This window comes from Varanus komodoensis, unplaced genomic scaffold (genome assembly GCF_004798865.1).
Source record: "Varanus komodoensis strain SLA01 unplaced genomic scaffold, ASM479886v1 scaffold1, whole genome shotgun sequence".
Classification (NCBI taxonomy): Eukaryota; Metazoa; Chordata; class Lepidosauria; order Squamata; family Varanidae; genus Varanus; species Varanus komodoensis.
Genome location: NW_025335268.1, coordinates 76,167,126 through 76,183,513, shown reverse-complemented (window position 1 = coordinate 76,183,513; position 16,388 = coordinate 76,167,126). Strand labels below are relative to the sequence as shown.

The 16,388-nt window shown below is 56.7% G+C and overlaps 1 protein-coding gene across 3 annotated transcripts in view; it reads right to left on the bottom strand.

Annotated features, from left to right (window-relative positions):
• Positions 1-2,437: 2,437 nt before the first annotated feature.
• The window catches only part of PPP6R2 (protein phosphatase 6 regulatory subunit 2), a 59,325-nt gene continuing 45,374 nt past the window's right edge, over positions 2,438-16,388 (bottom strand). Inside the window, exons 22-24 of one of the 3 annotated variants that reach the window (XM_044429744.1) lie at positions 14,843-14,866; positions 6,027-6,146; positions 2,438-3,716 (exon numbers count right to left, since the gene is read on the bottom strand). In XM_044429744.1, the coding sequence (XP_044285679.1) occupies positions 3,665-3,716; positions 6,027-6,146; positions 14,843-14,866 (196 nt within the window). In that variant the 3' untranslated portion in view covers positions 2,438-3,664. The remainder of the gene's footprint in view (positions 3,717-6,026; positions 6,147-14,842; positions 14,867-16,388) is intronic. The other 2 variants (XM_044429751.1, XM_044429758.1) reach the window with 2 other exon arrangements.

Here is a 16,388-nt window from a genome sequence, read left to right as displayed (position 1 = left end):
CCGATAGATTTTGGGGGGGGGGAGGGGGGGCTTTGATACTCCTCCTGCGGGTTGTCATCATGCTATGACATCAATGGGCTATTTTAGTCTGGCAATCACAAGGCACTTCTGCTGCTGTGATTTTCTATCTGTAGTTTTTAGTAGAGAAAGCAACTCTAAAGTATTAATTTCTGATAATGATCCCCAGTTTACTTCCCTGGAGTCTAAAAACTTTCTTGTGGAACAAAATAGCATACATAGACGGTCATCTATGTACTCTCCACAAGCAAATGGCAAAATTGAACAATTTAATAAACGTCTAAAAGCCAGTTTACAGACAGCTAAACTGGAAGGGAAAAGCAATCTTTTACCACTGTCTTTCTGCAAGCACACACAGCAACATGGCCTGCTGTAACACAAAGGCCACGAGCAGAATTGAGAGAGAGAGAGAGAGAGAGAGAGAGAGAGAGAGAGAGAGAGAGAGAGAGAGAGAGAGAGAAGCGCATTAAGTTAAATGTTGATGGGCTTTCGAAGACAAGCTCTGCTGTACTGGATTCTGATTTAAGAGTGTCACATGCACGCGCACTCAATATGGCTTATACAGATAAGCTCAGAGATGCTAAAGATATTAAATTTGAAAGCAGTTCTTTTGTCAGCGTGAGAAGACCTGGAATTTGGTGGAAAGGAGAAGGTAAATTCACCTTAAGAGTTTGGCAAAAAAGGGACCTTACACTTTGTAAATTGTCTGCTGTGCATACATGCAATGCGTCACGGTTGGTATCCACCTATCCAAGGAAGAATAAAATTGGCACCAGTTAGATGGCCCTTTTTGTCACTCAGGCGGGGGCAGGACCTAAGCATAGAGTTTTAGGATCTGTTACGCATCATGAGGCAACTTCAGTTATTCAGTTGATAACACAAGATATGTTACTGCCTGTGTCACCTTAAGACACAGGATCTCAACCCGTGGCTGCAGAGAAGGGAAAAAAACCAGGCTTATATGACTGCTGGTTTGGACAAAAGATTATGTGATGGTTGTGTGGGAACTTACTCTGATGGCTAATTTCTTGTACCTGTTTCTGTGAGGGGAAGGGGAAACACGGTGCTGGGCATTTCTTTGAGAGATCTGCTTCTGCGGGAAGAGGCATCTATAGAAGCCGGAAAGCACCGCATGGTCATGCGTGTGCAGGTGGGAGCTGCTCTGGTCTCGAATAGATGTTGATCCTGTACATGGAGTGGAACCTCTTGAGTAAGACACCAACTCTTCTGGGCACCCGAGGCTGCGAAGGGACTTAGGGAGAAATGCCCTTACCCCACCCTGACTGAGCACCAGGCCTTCCACACTGGGGCTGTGCCCCAGAGCAAGGACTGAGCCTCAAGGAGCAGCCACTCTTCCCCATGAGATGTGCCACGGCACACGCACCCGCAGCTCCACACACTGCTCAGCGGAAGCTGGTGACTGGCGGCATTTGGCCTTCAGACCACCTGGAGGCTTGGAATGAAGACCAGGCTGGGCAATCGGACCTTCTGGGGCCCCAGGCCACACTCCCCCCAGGCAGGGAGGAAAGAGTCACTTACCATGCCAGCCACCCATATACCCTCGGAAGCAGAGGACTACAGCCAAGCACTGCAGAGAAAAAGCAGTGTTGTGATGTGGAAAAGCTGCCAAGTGCGCTCAGGGAGGCATGCACGTTCTACTCCAGGGGCTCCTGTGGCGCACGGCCCAGCTCACCAGAGCAGCGAAGAAAACTCACAATGCACAACAGGGCAACCCCCTTCCGTGAGGAAGCACTCTTGCAGAAACTGGCCAGCCAGCTGGCCTGCCTGCCTGCCTCTGCCAAAGCTGGCTGGCAGGCAAGGGACCGGCACTGGCTGAGGGAGCCTCCCGCTGCAGCTGCGCTTTCCTGCCGCATCCTGCTTTCTGCAGGGCAGCTCTGGGCCCCACAGGGCAGCAGTTCCTTCCTGCAGCAGAGGCAGGGCCAAGATGGGTGGGCAGGAAGGGCCTTGCTGGGCCAGGCAGGGACGGGGAGCACCCACCGGGCTCAGCCCTCCGAAAGTGGCCAGGCAGTCGCAGTCCTCCGGGAAGCCCGTCACGCCACGTGAGTGGCTGAGCCGCCCCCAAAGGCAGGAGGAGGGAGCTGGAGAGGGGCACTCCGCCCTGGCTCTTTTTGCTACATGAAAGCTGGCCTGAGGGCCAGATCTTTTTGGCTGCCCGAGGTGGCAGTCTCTGAGGAGACCAGAAAGGGCTGCATACCGGCAACGTAGCCACAGTCGGGCTCTCTACCAAGCCGGGTCTGAGCTGATTCTGCCCCCGGTGGCCAGCGAGAGCCCCCACTGCAGCCACGTGACGGGAGACTGACGCTCTCACCACTCACGGAGCAAGGCAGTGCTGTCCCCTCATGACCCACAGCCAGTCTGAAAGGACAGTGGCAACAAACCAGGCGAGCCTCAGGGAAAGTGCTTTGGCTTCTCCCCTTTCCAGCTTTGCAGGAAACATTTAATGTGCAGAAAAACAAGGGACATCAGAATCGGAAGGATTTCTAGAAGCAAACTGAGGCGGCGAAAGTCTCTTGTGCTCCAGGCAACGTCCGCTACAGTTCCTTCTCTGCCCAAACTGACCAGGCGCTGCAGCAGCGGCCAGCTTCGTCTGCAGTCTCCGTGTGACGAAGCGCCGCGCGGCTGGGGGAAGCCAGCCCGTGTCCCGGAGCCGATTTCCCCAAGCCTCTGGGCCCACGTGCTCCTCCGGCGGGAGCCTGGCCAGGCCAGGCCAGGCCAGGCCAGACACGGCTGGCTTCCACCGTCCTGCTTGGCAGGAGGTCTGTCCGTGGTGGGCACCGCGTCCACGGGCGGCTCCCCACTCTGCAGCACAGGTCCTGCCCAGTGCCTCCTCCGCCAGGGCTGGCATCAGCTCCAAAGCACTAACCGCTGCCATCGGGGTCCAGCAAAACCCTTCTCCGCCCGAAAAGTGCCTGGGCGCCCAGGAAGGCGTCAGATTCCACGGGATGGCCAGCCACTGATCTGGAGTGCTCTGTGGAGTCCACGTTCCTCTCTTCTTTACTGCTCCAAATATGGACTGGCAGTGGTCACTTTGGAAGGGAGGGGGAGGGGGAGGGGGAGAGGGAGAGCCGGTGCGGAGACACCGCCGGGGCCTCTTTCCCCGAAAGAGTGAAGCCGCCAGCGTCCCCTGCCTTCGGGCTGGGGCTCCAGGGGCCGCCCCGCCCCACCCCACCCCACCCCACCCCCTGGTCTCATTCATCAGCAAGCGTTTCTGAGGAGGCGTTATTGCTATACCGGCAGCTGTCCACGCCAGCTCCGTCCGGGGCTCACCCGCGGGGTACTGCCCATGGGGCGCCTCCTGCCTCCCTGAGCAGAAGCAAGCAGACGGGGGCACAGGGCCTGGCCCCACCCCCAGGAAGGCCAGGAGGGGCAGAGCCCAGGTGGCAGGGCTGGCAAGAGGCTTCCACCGGGGCAGGGAAGCAGGGCGAGGGCGACAACCCCAGGGGGGCAACTGGCCCGTGCCACATGTCAGAACACAGCAGCAACATCCAAGTGGCATCACGGCTCTCCAATGCCCTCTCTCTCATCACGCGGCATTTATCAGAGGAAAGTTAAATGGCCCAGAGGGCAGGGCCGTATCACCCGGCCCAGCCAGTCCAGCCGGATCAGCCAGGGCCCTCCTCCACCGTCAAGCTGGGCCGTTCAGGGTGGCTTCAACGCCGGGCAGGGGCTCCTCTCTCCTGCAAAGGCGGAAACAGAGACGTGAAGAGGCCTTGAAGGCAGGGCTCATGCGCACCTGCCCAGGTCACCCCAACCCTCTGCACCGTTCCTGTTGGCCAGGTCGGAGGATGAGGTGAGGGATTGCAGAGACATTTCCAAGCGACCCACTGCCCCTTCTGTGCTGGCCTCCTGCATCCCAAGGGCAAGACCAGGGGGGCCGCCAGCACCCCCCCCCCCCGCAGCTCTTTGGGCTGCCGCCTTCCCCATGCATTTGGCCTACTCATGAATCTCAGACCTGCTGCCTCTGCCTGGGTGCTCTCAGAAGGTCTGCCCAGCCCAGCAGCTGGCCAGAGCCACGTCACCCTGGAGCCCAGCTGGGCCAAGGACAGCCCCTGCCCTTCCCGGGGGGGAACCTGGAGGGGCCAGGGCTTCCCAGACCTGCTTCACCGGGAGGCAACCTCAGCAGACCTCGGCGTCAGGTACTGCACAGAGTCCAGCTCACGTGCAAACGCTCACGAAATCAAACCAGTACTGGGCGTATGAACTCTGAGTCTCAGTCCAGGGGCTGCGTCATCGGGCAATCTGCTGACTGAAGCAGACAGGCTGGATGCTGCCTGGGGACATGTGTTTTGGAAAAGGCAGGCTGCTGGCTTGCAGCTGCTGCTCTGTAAATGGCCGTCTCTGCATCCACACATGCGGGCACTGCGCCTGCGTGCAGCTTGCTGGCAGGGAGATGCTGCCGCTAAGTGCTAGTTAGCCCCGTTCCTGTTCCCAGCTTGTGGGAGCCCCCCCCCCCCACCTTCCCTCAGGTCCAGTGAGACCATCTATGGGCCCCAGGACTGAGGCAGGGCCCCTGCCGAGGGTGGCAGCCATCTTCCATTTGACACCCAGTGAGGCCAGTGGGTGGGTTGTGTGAATGCCCAGGTGAACGCTTGGGGGACAGTGACAGACCAGCAACCCGACTGCCTTCTCCACAGTCCCTGGGCTCATGCACGCAGGCGGCTCGCTGGCTTGCCCCGGAGGCTGGAGGGCTGCCCTTGCCTGGACACCTTGCCCAAGGTGCATGACAGGCTCCAGGAGAGGGGCCGCCTGTGTGGCTGCCCAGCAAAGGGGCTCCCAGGAGGAAGGGTGTGGGCACTGCCACCCCTTGTGTGGAGTGTGCTCTGGGTGGGCCAAGTGTGGCTGGGGCAATGGCGCCTGTGACCCAGGCGGCCAGACCCTGAGAGGACGAGGGACTTCAGCCCTCTTTGGAGGAGCACGTGCAGGAACCGGAGGATGTGCTCCATCAGGTGCCCTGTGGGTCGAGGGATCCAGCCTGAACCTGGGTTGCCGCAACTTGACGTGATCATTCCATGCCCTACACTCTGGCATCTGCGGGAAGAGAGCTTGGCCTTCCTCTCTGGGACAGCCTTTGAGGTACTCTTAGCGGGATAGTAAATCCTCTATTAAGGCATCCCAAAATGGCAATTACCCTTTTTTGCAGCTGCATCATGTTGCTGGCTCATATTTAGCCTGTTGTCCACAATTACTCTGAGGTCTTTTTCTTCTTCAGTTCTGTTGAGCCACGTGTTCCCCATCCTGTATGATGCCTTTGGTTTCTCTTTCCCAGGTGGAGGACTTGGCACTTGTCCCTGTTGAATCTCATTCTGTTGCTCTCAGCCAAGTGTTCATCAAGATCACCCTGGCTCTTCATTCTGACTTCTAGGGAGTTTGCTATTCCACCCAGTTTTGTATCGTCTGCAAACCTGATTCTCTTTCCTTGTACTTCCTCCTCTAAATCATTAATAAGTATGCTGAAGAGCACCGGGCCAGGACTGAGCCCTGCGCCCTCCCACGCGTTGCCTCCCTTGTCGCTAATTTGTTTATCAGAATGTTGTGAGCCACTATGTGAAAAGTTTTGCCAAAGTCAAGGTAGATGATGTCCGCAGTGTTCCCTCAGTCCGTTTGGGAGGTTTCCCTGTCAATTAGTTTGACAGGATTTATTTTTGACAAATCCATGTTGGTTTCTATTAATCACTGCATTTTTCTTTCAAGATGCTTGCAGACAGATTTTTTAATTTGTTCCAGATTTTTTCCAGGGATTGAAGTCAGACTAAGTGGTCTGTCGTTCCCAGGTTCATCTTTTCCCCCTCTTTTTGAAGATAGGGACATTCACCCTTCTCTAGTCATCTGGCCTGCTAGTGAGCCGCTGAGGTCCAAACCTGCCCCCGTGCACCAAATGCCAAGGAAGCACTGGGACACGATCCATTCAGACGTGGTCCCGACCCGGGCGGGGGGGAAGCCCGCCCACACGGCTGCACGCGCTTGAGCAGGGCCTGTGCGCCACTCACCCGTCTTTCTTGGCTTCGGGGGCCACCGCGGCAGCAGGACGCAGGAGACGGTCCTGGCACTGGGCAGGCGCACTCTCTGGGATGGGGGCCAGCTTGTCCACAGCCACCGAGTTGCCACCGCTGGAGGAGGAGAACCGACACTCAGCTTAAGCTGCCAACTGACGGGCTGCGCAAAGCTGCTGTGGCAAAAAAGCACATTCAGAAACCCTGGGGGAGGCTGCCCAACCCTGCCTCGCCCCCCCACCCCCCACAAGAAGCTGCCAGCCAGCATGGCATCCTTAGCTGTGAGGAGGCAGAGCCAGAGCCAGAGCCCCCTGATGGAGGGGGGGCTGGAGGCCTGTGGCAGCAGCACGTGGGGCAGGAGGCCCCAGCCCCAGGAACCTGTGGCAACAAAGCTGCGTTCCTGGCTGAATTGGGGCCAGTGGGAGGAAAGCCGGAGCAGCTCTCACCAGCAACTCTGCCGGGAAGCCCAGTGGCAGACTGAGGTGGGATGGACACACTGCTGGCATCCCCCACCTCCCCAGGGCAGAGCCTTTGCCCCCAGGACCCCTGGCTGGGCCCACCCACGCTGCACTATTCCTGGCCGTCTGCGTGGAAGCCCTCCAGGCAAGGCCACCAGCCGCAAGGAGACGGGCCGGCATTCCCTGCGCGGGCAGTGCAGAAAGCTGGATGGCGGGGCGTGTGGTGCAGCAGAGCCAGACGGGACAAGCTTGCGAGAAAAGCGCCCCCTCAGCTGGGCAGGGAGCTCCGTCCAACGCCTCACCGGGTGTGGGAAGAAGCATATGGTCCAACAGGCGTCCCGCCGAGGTGGCCGTGGGAGGGGCTGCCACCCTCTGAGGGCAAAGGGGAGCAGGCGAGGGGCCGGCCAGCCCTTGCAGCCAGCAGGGGCGGACTGCTGCCCGGAACACACCAGCTGGGCTCCTGAGCCTCGTGGCCACCTCCCTCTCGGCCCCTGGCGCCACGCTTGCCTTCCTTCTCCCGGCTGCCAGTGGGGAACGTGGGATGGAGGGTGCGCGGCGGAGTGAAGCGGGCTGCTGCCCCAATCCCATGCGCCACTCTTCCCCGGAGCCCTTCTCGCCCTTGAGCCCCAGCCCTGGCCCCACAGGTCCGAGCTCCGCTCCGGCGCTGCAGTCCCGAGCGAGAGAGCAAGCACGAGCACCCGGGAGCTGGGTCTGAAGCCCAGAAGGCCACCCTGGCTAGCTGGCTGTGGAGCTGGAGCGGCCTTTGGGAGCAGCACAGGAGCCAGGCGGGCAGCACAGCTGGCCACACACCTCCTGTCACCTCTGAGCCTGCCAGCTGGGGAGGGAATTGCAAGGGGACGACACGTGGGAAGAGGGGGATCTGCAGCAGCGTAAGGCAGCATGACAGCACATCGCTTCCCTGTGTGTCCCCATGGATGCCAGCACTCGGCCGGCCTCCTGCAAAGGCAGAAGCCCTGGTGAGGAAGCTCCCCCAGCTGCCGGAGACCGCGCTCCGCTCCCGCTTCAGCGCCTAGAAAGCAAGCCAGCGAAGGGCAGGCAGGCAGGATGAAGGATCCCTTGAAGTGAGGAAATTCTTCCTGGTGTCTACCCTAAATCTGGTTTCTTTTAACTTCACTCCATTATTCTGTGTTCTGCACTCTGGGATGGCCGAGAAGAGAGCTTGCCGTTCCTCTTTGTGACAGCCTTCCAGGTATTTGTGGAGTGCTCTCCTATCACCCCTCAGTCTTCTCCTCCTGAGGCTGAACAGGCCCAGTTCTCTCCATCTTCCCCCATCGGCTTTGCCTCCAGTCCCTGAATCATCCGTCTTGCCCTCCTCTGTACCCTTCCGAGCTTTTCTGCATCTTTGCCAAACGTAGGTGCCCAGAACCGGACATGGTTCTCCAGATGTGGGCTAACCAGAGCTGAGAGTAGTGGAACTAGTACTTCACGTGTTTTGGAAGTGATGCTTCTGTTATAATGCAGCCCAAAACCGCATCTGCCCTCTTTGCAGCTGCATCACATTGTTGGCTCATACTTAGCTTGCGATCTGCAACAACCCCAAGATCCTTCAGCTTTGCAGTGTGGTTGAGCCACGTGTCCCCCATCTTGTAAGTGGCGCACTTGGTCTCTTGTCCCTAAGCGGAGGACTTGGCATTGGTCCCTGGGGCACCTCATTCTGCTGCTGCCTGTCCAGTCCTCCAACCAATCGAGATTACTCTGTATCTTCTCTCTGTCTTTGGGTATTTGCTGTTCCACCCAGATTTGTTTCATCTGCAAATTTAATTTTCTTTCCTTGTAGTTCCTCATCTACATCATTAACAGAAATGTGGACGAGTGCCAGTCCCAGGATGGTGCCCTGTGGCTCTGCACTTGAGAAGGTGCCACGGACGAGAAGGTGCCACGGACGAGCGCTCCTCGAGTCCCATTTGGCACCCCATTGTGGGTCCAGGAAAGGCTGCAGCACTGAGCCAGGCTTCTGCTAGTTTGCTCATCAGGATGTTGAGGGGCACTTTGCTGAACGCTCCACAAAACTCTAGATCCGTGATGGGGAACCTTTTACAGACCAAGCGCCCAAACTGCAACCCAAAACCCACTTCTTTATCTCAAAGTGCCAAGACTGCAATAAAACATGAAAACTGAGGTTTTAGTTTAGAAAAAAAACTCACAGCCAGTCCAAGCAAATGATGTATCCTTGGCAGCCCAGACGGCCATGTGACTGCTCAGGTGAGTCGTGGTTAATGAATCACGGCACGTGACATCACCGCCTGGCACCACAACTCCACCCCGAGCACAGGCACGCTCCCTGTGCGCACTGTTATCCAGTGCTCAGCTGCTGGCGCGATGCTGGGGTGGATGGAATGGCATGCCGACATAGAGGGGTCTGCATGCCCACTGTGCCAGGTGTGCCAACGGACTGCCACCACTGCTCGAACCCCACCCTGGTGCACACCCTTCAACCTAATAGAGGGGGGAAGGTCCATTGAAAAGAGGGTGATTTAGAAAAAGACAGCATGAGCAGCTTTTTCTGCACAGCTCATCATTACTGCCCACTCTAAACACAGTCCAACCATCAAAACCACGCCAGGACACGTAGTTTTCCTAACCCTAACCCTATCCTGGTGCACCTCCCCTTAACCCTAATAGAGGGTAAAAGTTCCATTGAAAACAATGGACTCCTAAAAAAGACATTCCTGAGTAGCTTTTCCTGCAAAGCTAATCATTTCTGCCCATTTTAAACATATTCCAAGCATCAAAATCATGTCAGGACATCTCGTTTTTCTAACCCTGACCCTACCCTGGTGCACACCCCCAAACTTAATATATAGGGGAAAAATTCCATTGGAAAGAGGGAGATTTTGAAAAAGGCTTCCTTGAGCAGCTTTTTCTGTACAGCTCGTTTCTGCCCATTCTAAACACACTGCAACCACCAAAACCACGCCAGGACACCTCATTTTCCTAACCCTAACCCAACCCTGGTGCACACCCCCAACCCTAATATAGGGCAAAAAATCCACTGAAAAGAGGGAGATTTGGAAAAAGCCCTCCTTGAGTAGCTTTCACTGCACAGCTCATCATTTCTGCTCACTATAAACACATACCAACAATCAAAATCATGGCAGGGCACCTCGTTATCCTAACCCAACCCTAACCTGGTGCATCCCCCCAACCCTAATAGAGGAAGAAAGTTCCATAGAAAACAATGCACTATTGAAAAAGGCTTTCTTGAGTATCTTTTTCTGCACAGCTCATCATTTCTGCCCATTCTAAACACACTGGAACCATCAAAACCACGCCAGGACATCTCGTTTTTCGAATCCTAATCCTACCCTGGTGCACACCACTAACGCTAACATAGGGCTGAATTTCCACTGAAGGAGGGCAATTTTGAATAAGCCTTCCTTCAGCAGCTTTTTCTGCACAGCCCATCATTTCTGCCAACTCTAAACAAAGTCCAACCATCAAAATCATGCCAGGACATCTTGTTTTCTGAACCTTAACTCTACCCAGGTGCACACCCCAACCCTAACAGGGAAAGAAAGTTCCATTGAAAACAATGCGCTTTTGAAAAAGCCTTCCTTGAACAGCGTTTTCTGCACAGCTTATCATTTCTGCCCACTCTAAACACATTCCAACCATCAAAACCAGGCCAGGACATGTCGTTTTCCTAACCCTAACCCTAACCTGGTGCACCCCTCCACCCCAAACCTAATAGAGGAAGAAATTTCCAATGAAAAGAGGGCGCTTTTGAAAAAGCCTTCCTTGAGCAGCTTTTCCTGCACGGCTTATCATTTCTGCCCATTCTAAACACATTCCAACAATAAAAATTTGCCAGGACACCTCGTTTTTCTAACCCTAACCCTATGCTGGTGCACACGCCAATCCTAATAGAGGAAGAAATTTCCAATGAAAAGAGGGCGCTTTTGAAAAAGCCTTCCTTGAGCAGCTTTTTCTGCACGGCTCATCATTTCTGCCCATTCTAAACAAACTGGAAGCATCAAAACCACGCCAGGACACCTCGTTTTTCGAACCCTAACCCTACCCTGGTGCACACCCCTAACTCTAATATAGGGCTAAAATTCCACTGAAAACAATGCGCTTTTGAAAAAGCCTGCCTTGAATAGCTTTTTCTGCACAGCTCATCATTTCTGCCTATTCTAAAAACACTGCAACCGCCAAAACCATGCCAGGACACGTCGTTTTCCTAACCCTAACCCTAACCTGGTGCACACCCCCCAACCCTAATAGAGGGTTGAATTTCCACTGAAGGAGGGCACTTTTGAAAAAGCCTTTCTTGAGTAGGTTTTTCCGCACAGCTCATCATTTCTCCCCACTCTAAACACAGTCCAACCATCAAAATCAGGCCAGGACACCTCGTTTTTCGAACCCTAACCCTGCCCTGGTGCACACCCTTAACTCTAATATAGGGTTGAAATTCCACAGAAAGGAGGACGATAATGAAGCAGCCCTCCTTGAGCAGCTTTTTCTGCACAGCTCATCATTTCTGCCCACTCTAAACACATTCCCACCATCAATACCATGCCAGGACACCTCATTATCCTAACCCTAACCCTATCCTGGTGCACACCCCTAACCCTAATATAGGGCCAAAGTTCCATTGAAAAGAGGACAATTTTGAAAAAGACTTCCTTGAATAGCTTTTTCTCCACAGCTCATCATTTCTGCCCATTCTAAACACATTCCATCCATCAAAATCATTCCAGGACACCAGCTTCTGGAAATGTCATAGCATTATGGAATAGTAGAGTTGGAAGGGCCATGGAGGCCGTTGGGTCCAACCATTCTTGCAGGACGCCAATTTACACCACCCCACTCACAGGGCTCTCCAGTTGCTTTTTGAATGTCTGGGCAGCTGGTGCCACTGCTGTATCGCTCTGGCAGTGAGGAAGCTTTTCCTGATGCCCAGCCTGAACCTGGGTTGTTGCAACTTGACTTGATCACTCCATGCACTACACTCTGGGATCAGCAAGAAGAGATCTTAACCTTCCTCTTTGTGACAGCCTTTGAGGTACTTAAAGAGGAATATCATCCTCCGCTCAGTCTTCTCTTCTCAAGACTGAACATGCCCAGTTCTCTCAGTCTCTTTCAAAGGGCAGTGTTTCCACCCTAATTTTTCTGCATCTTTCTTAAAGCTTGGTGCCCAGAACTGGACACAGGATTCCAGATGTGTTCTGAATAGTGAGGAGTACAGGGGAACTGCTACTTCTCGTGATTTGGAAGTACTGCTTCTATTAATGCATCCCAAAATGGCATTTGTCCTTTTGACAGCTGTACCACCTTTTTGGCTCATGTGTCGCCTATTTTCCACAATTACTCCGAGGTCTTTTTCTTGTTCAGTTCTGTAAAGCCACACATTCCCCGTCTTGTATTGATGCCCTTGGTTTCCTTTTCCCAGGTGGAGGACTTGTCACTCGTCCTTACTGAATCTCATTCTGTTGCTTTCAGCCCAGTCTCCAAGTTCATCAAGACTGCCAGCAGCAAACTGCGGCCGGTGCCACTGCAGCAGGCATTCTCTTCTGCGTGCCAGAAGCTGCGGACTGAGTCCCGGAAGCCGCTCTGCGCAGAGCTGGGAAACTGCCGCTGGCAGCGCTGCCAGCGGCCGGTGCAGAGACCGCGGAGCGAGACGGTCACACCCAGCCTGGGTCGGGCCAACGCAGCCCCCTTGGAGGCCCGCTGCACCCTTCCCTTGCCCCCCCTTCTCCCAGGGCTGCCCCCACCCCCTCTTCCGTAGAGCAGGTGACAAGCGCCACCCGGCCGTGTCTGCTGCAGCCCACCGAGGCAGGTGCTTCCGTGGTCGGCAAGGGGGAAGAGTTCCAATGCAAGGGATTGCCAAAAACCCTCTCCCAAAGAATGGCCAGCTCTGCTATAGCAGGACGAGAGCGGGAGGTCTGGAGGAGGTCGGAGGGGCCTGGTCCACCCTCCGCCGTCCCCATGCTTGGCCCCCGTAGCCCTGCTTTGTGCTTGGCGCCAGCAGAGGATGGCTCGGGCCTGGCACAGCTGCTACAGGCAGAGGCAGTAGGTGGCCTGGACAACCCAGGTCCACGTTGTCGGAGGCTGTGGGGCAAGAGCGGCTGTTTGTTCCATGCATCTCGCACCTCCAGGAAGGAGAAGGACGGGCTCTCCCACAAGGTGCTGAGGGAGGTCCCTGCCCAGCACAGAGAAGCCCTAGAGCGCAGCTTGCACCGTGCCACTCCGTGCCCGACGGCCTGGCCGGAGCTCTGCCTGCCACGGGCTCCGCGGTGCAGGAAAAAGGCCTGTTCTGGTGGAGAGGGAAGAGCTGCCCCTTCTGTCCCGCAGAGTCTCCAGTGCCGAATGCTTCCCAGAAGCCCAGCGGTAGTGCTCAGCTGCTCGCTTGGAATCTGTGGCTCTGCCTCCACCCCCCACGTTTGGCGATTCCAGCTGCTGATGCCAGAAGCACTTTAAGCAAAGGCTGAGGAGGGCAGGGCAGGGCAGGGCAAGCCCTGAGAAGCCTCGTTCAAGAAACAAGCAGAAACAAAGGGAACCTGGACCCAAAGCACTAGGCGACCATTTGCAATGACCGAGCCTGAAAGCCAAGCCAAGCCAAGCCAAGCCAAGCCAAGCCAGGGTTTCTCTGCATGGAGCCAAGGCTGCTCAGCAGACCTCAAGGGAAGCTTGATGGCAAAGCAGTCTCCCTGCGTCCAAAGGACAGCTGCCCTTCACGCCCCCCCCCCCCACCACAAAGAGGTCCCCGTTCACCCACAACGTGCTGAGCTGCAACTGCACTGGATCCACTCTGGAGGAGCATCTGCTTTCATGCCCGGCCCCGACTCGGGATTATGGATGGAGAGCGAAAGCCAAGCACCACTCCAAGGCCATGGTGCCCTGTTAGATGGTGCCTTCCCTCCAGCAGCGTCAGTCCATGGCTCGCCTGCCAGGGGCCCTCTGGAAAGCATGTGGAACGGGAGGCACTGACGGGGCGCATGCTGCATGCTCCATGCGAGGGCCGGTGTGGGCGAGATGAGGATCGCATGCCATGCAGGGTCAGTCACCGGCAAGCATGGAAGCAACGCTTCTCCAAAGCTCTAAACATCCACTGGGACAGTACGCCCCCCCCCCCCCCAGCAGGACGTGGCCAACTTCTCCCGCACGGCTGCGCGATGCTCACAGGCCTGGCGGTATTCCTGCCCAGCACCATGTGCGAGGTAATTCAGACTGGCTGCTCACTCATCCCCTGCCCTCCCCACTCCCCAGGAAGGGTCCTTCCCCACTCCTGACTCAAGCGCTGTTTCAGCAAAAGGGACTTGGTGCCGCTGAACAAGGAGGCATCGCACAGGGAGACCCACAACACAACCCTCCACGAGGGTGAAGAGGCAGGGAGGGGGTGGCTTGGAGCAGCCCGTGGCGTGAGCCAGCTGGATGGCTGCAGCTTCCGGTGGATGGTGTGGCCACCGCTGCACGCAGCGAGGCGGGGAAGCAAGTCACACCGCGGACACAACAGCCCCCACCCCACGGAGGTGACGTTACGTGACCATCCCGGCCCCGTTCTCAGTGTGTGGTGTGGACGCTGTGCCCCCTACTTTCTCAGAAAGAAGCCAAGGAACAAGACAGCGCCACCATTAATCCACGTTGCTGTGACAGCAGCACGGCGCTGTCCGAGCTTAGGACAAACGCAAAACTGAGCGAGCGCATTCTGGCCGCGAATGTGAGAGGAATGCGCTCCGAACCCACGAGAGAGCCATGTGTTCCTGGCACATGTGCGCAGGGAAACCACAGACTTATTGTGTGATCTGAGCAGTGCACCGCCATGTCCGGGGCAGTCAGCGGTGGGGCCATGCACTTCCTGAAGGTCCCACTGGTGCAATGGCAGGGCTGCGCCCCCAAGTGTCCTTCACCCTTCAATTAGAGAAGAAGCACATCCAGGGTTCCTGAGGCACGGATTGCTTTGCGTTTTAACACGTTCTTTAAAGGGCTTTCCCGTCCACCCACAGGGCAAAGGCATCGGCTGCCAGTGAGGCCCGAGCGTGGAGGGTCTTCGGGGAGCTAGAAGCTGCCTGCAACTGAGGTAGGGACCAGCCGTCCCGAGGAGGGCTCTCCCCTCCTCCTGGTCCCACACTTGTGGACAGGTCCCTCCTTGTGGAAAGAGCTCCTGACGAGGTAGAAGCCATGGCCGACCAAACACAGAGGGAGGCCCATGGCTGCACTCCCATTTTCCCTCCCCACAAGAATGGTCTTCCAGTGTAAACATTTAACCAGGCAGCAGGAAAAAAGCTTTTTCAAGTCTTGGATTAGTCGGATGAGCCAGAATTTAGCTGATCAGAGGAGAGACTCATTGTCAGGTGGATGTTTGGAACCCTACAGAGTTGCTGGTATACGTACCCTCCAGCTGCAGGTCTAATTATTCTGAGCAATATGCAGAGAGAGGCAGAGGAAGAGAGGGGTGGGGGAGGGAGGGGGGGAAAGAGAGAGAAAATGAACATTGCTGCAAAGCCCAACTGCACGCTTTGCGGTGGTCCCAGAGCATGCCCCTCCCCCATCACCAAGCACCAAGCGGTGGTCCCAGAGCATGCCTCCACCTCCACCGGCCAGCTTCAGACCTTGGACTGGGAGGGAAAGAGACTGTCGCGGTTGCTAGTCATGACGGCGAGGCTTCCCCCTTGACTGGAGGCAGCAAACTCTGGAAAGCCGGTTGCTAGGAATGTGGCAGGAAGCTGCCAAGCAGGCCAGTGCTGCTCGTGGGCTTCCCTCTGAAGCACCTCGTAGGCCATGGTGGGGGTCAGGGAGCCGCCCCCTTGGTCAGGCCCAGTCCCAGAGCTCCGCCTCGGCCCCTGGGAGAGGCCTCTCCCGGAGAGGATTGCTGGCTGGAGCCGGACAAAGCAGAGAGAGTGCGCGGCACGCCTGCACCAGCCCGACAGCCCAGCCCCATCTCAAGCACAAACCCGCCGGGGGGCAGCTCGCTCCTGGCATGCTCCTGGCCCGAGCAGGGCCCTCACTCCTACCCGCAGGAGGCCCCGGGGCACAGGAGCCCCTGCCCACGGGAAAGCACCACCGCGGATGGGCCGGGCTGCCCCCTGGAGGCCGGCCCAGAGTCAACATGGCATGGAAGGGGCTTCCGCACAGAACTCTCCCTATGGGATGTGAGCAAGTGGCAGAGTGCCCGCGGGCTCCCCTGATGCCCGGCACAACAAAAAGCACTTGCCTGCTTTTCAAACATGCCCGGCAGGTTCTGTGCCAACTCCTGTCTCAAAAGTAAACAGCGCTGATGTGAGACCACTTTTATGCACCCACAAGCCATCTCCTGCCTCCCATCACGCCAGAAGATCCTCCATTCTCTTCGGACGCTACCTCCTGCGTCAAAGGAGACACCAAATTCTGGCAACTATCCACTGTGGTCCTGCACTGCTTCCGTGAGCAGCACAGCCATCTTCCTGGGCACTGCAGGTGGGAACTTGTCTGAGACGGGAAGAATCGCCTTGCAGTGAAGCAGGTAAACACGACAGCAGAGCCCTTCTGCCCTGGAGGGGCGCCTGTTCCCTTCCCCGGGCAGCAGCAACAGGGAGCAACGCACGCCGAACGCCGACCGGCTCCACACAGGCCAAGGCAGGCGGGAAGCTGCTGCTCCTGGGCCTGTGCTCCCATGCCAGCACTGCCCTCCATGACACCTGAGTGTGCGCGATTTTCAGAGCGGTTCTTGGCTACGGCCCAGCCCAGCCCAAGCAAGATGCTCCACGGCAGAGAACGCGGCCTGTGAATTCCGCCCTCCGGGGATCCTCCCTGGTCAATCCTTTATTCGCTGCGCACAAGAAGAACAGAATGGCTGTGATGTGAGGTGGGCGAGGAACAGACCGATAGCGACCAGGCCGCTGATGACGGGGCCCCAGAGCCCCACAGTCCTCCACACAAGACGATGAGCAGATGGAGGGGC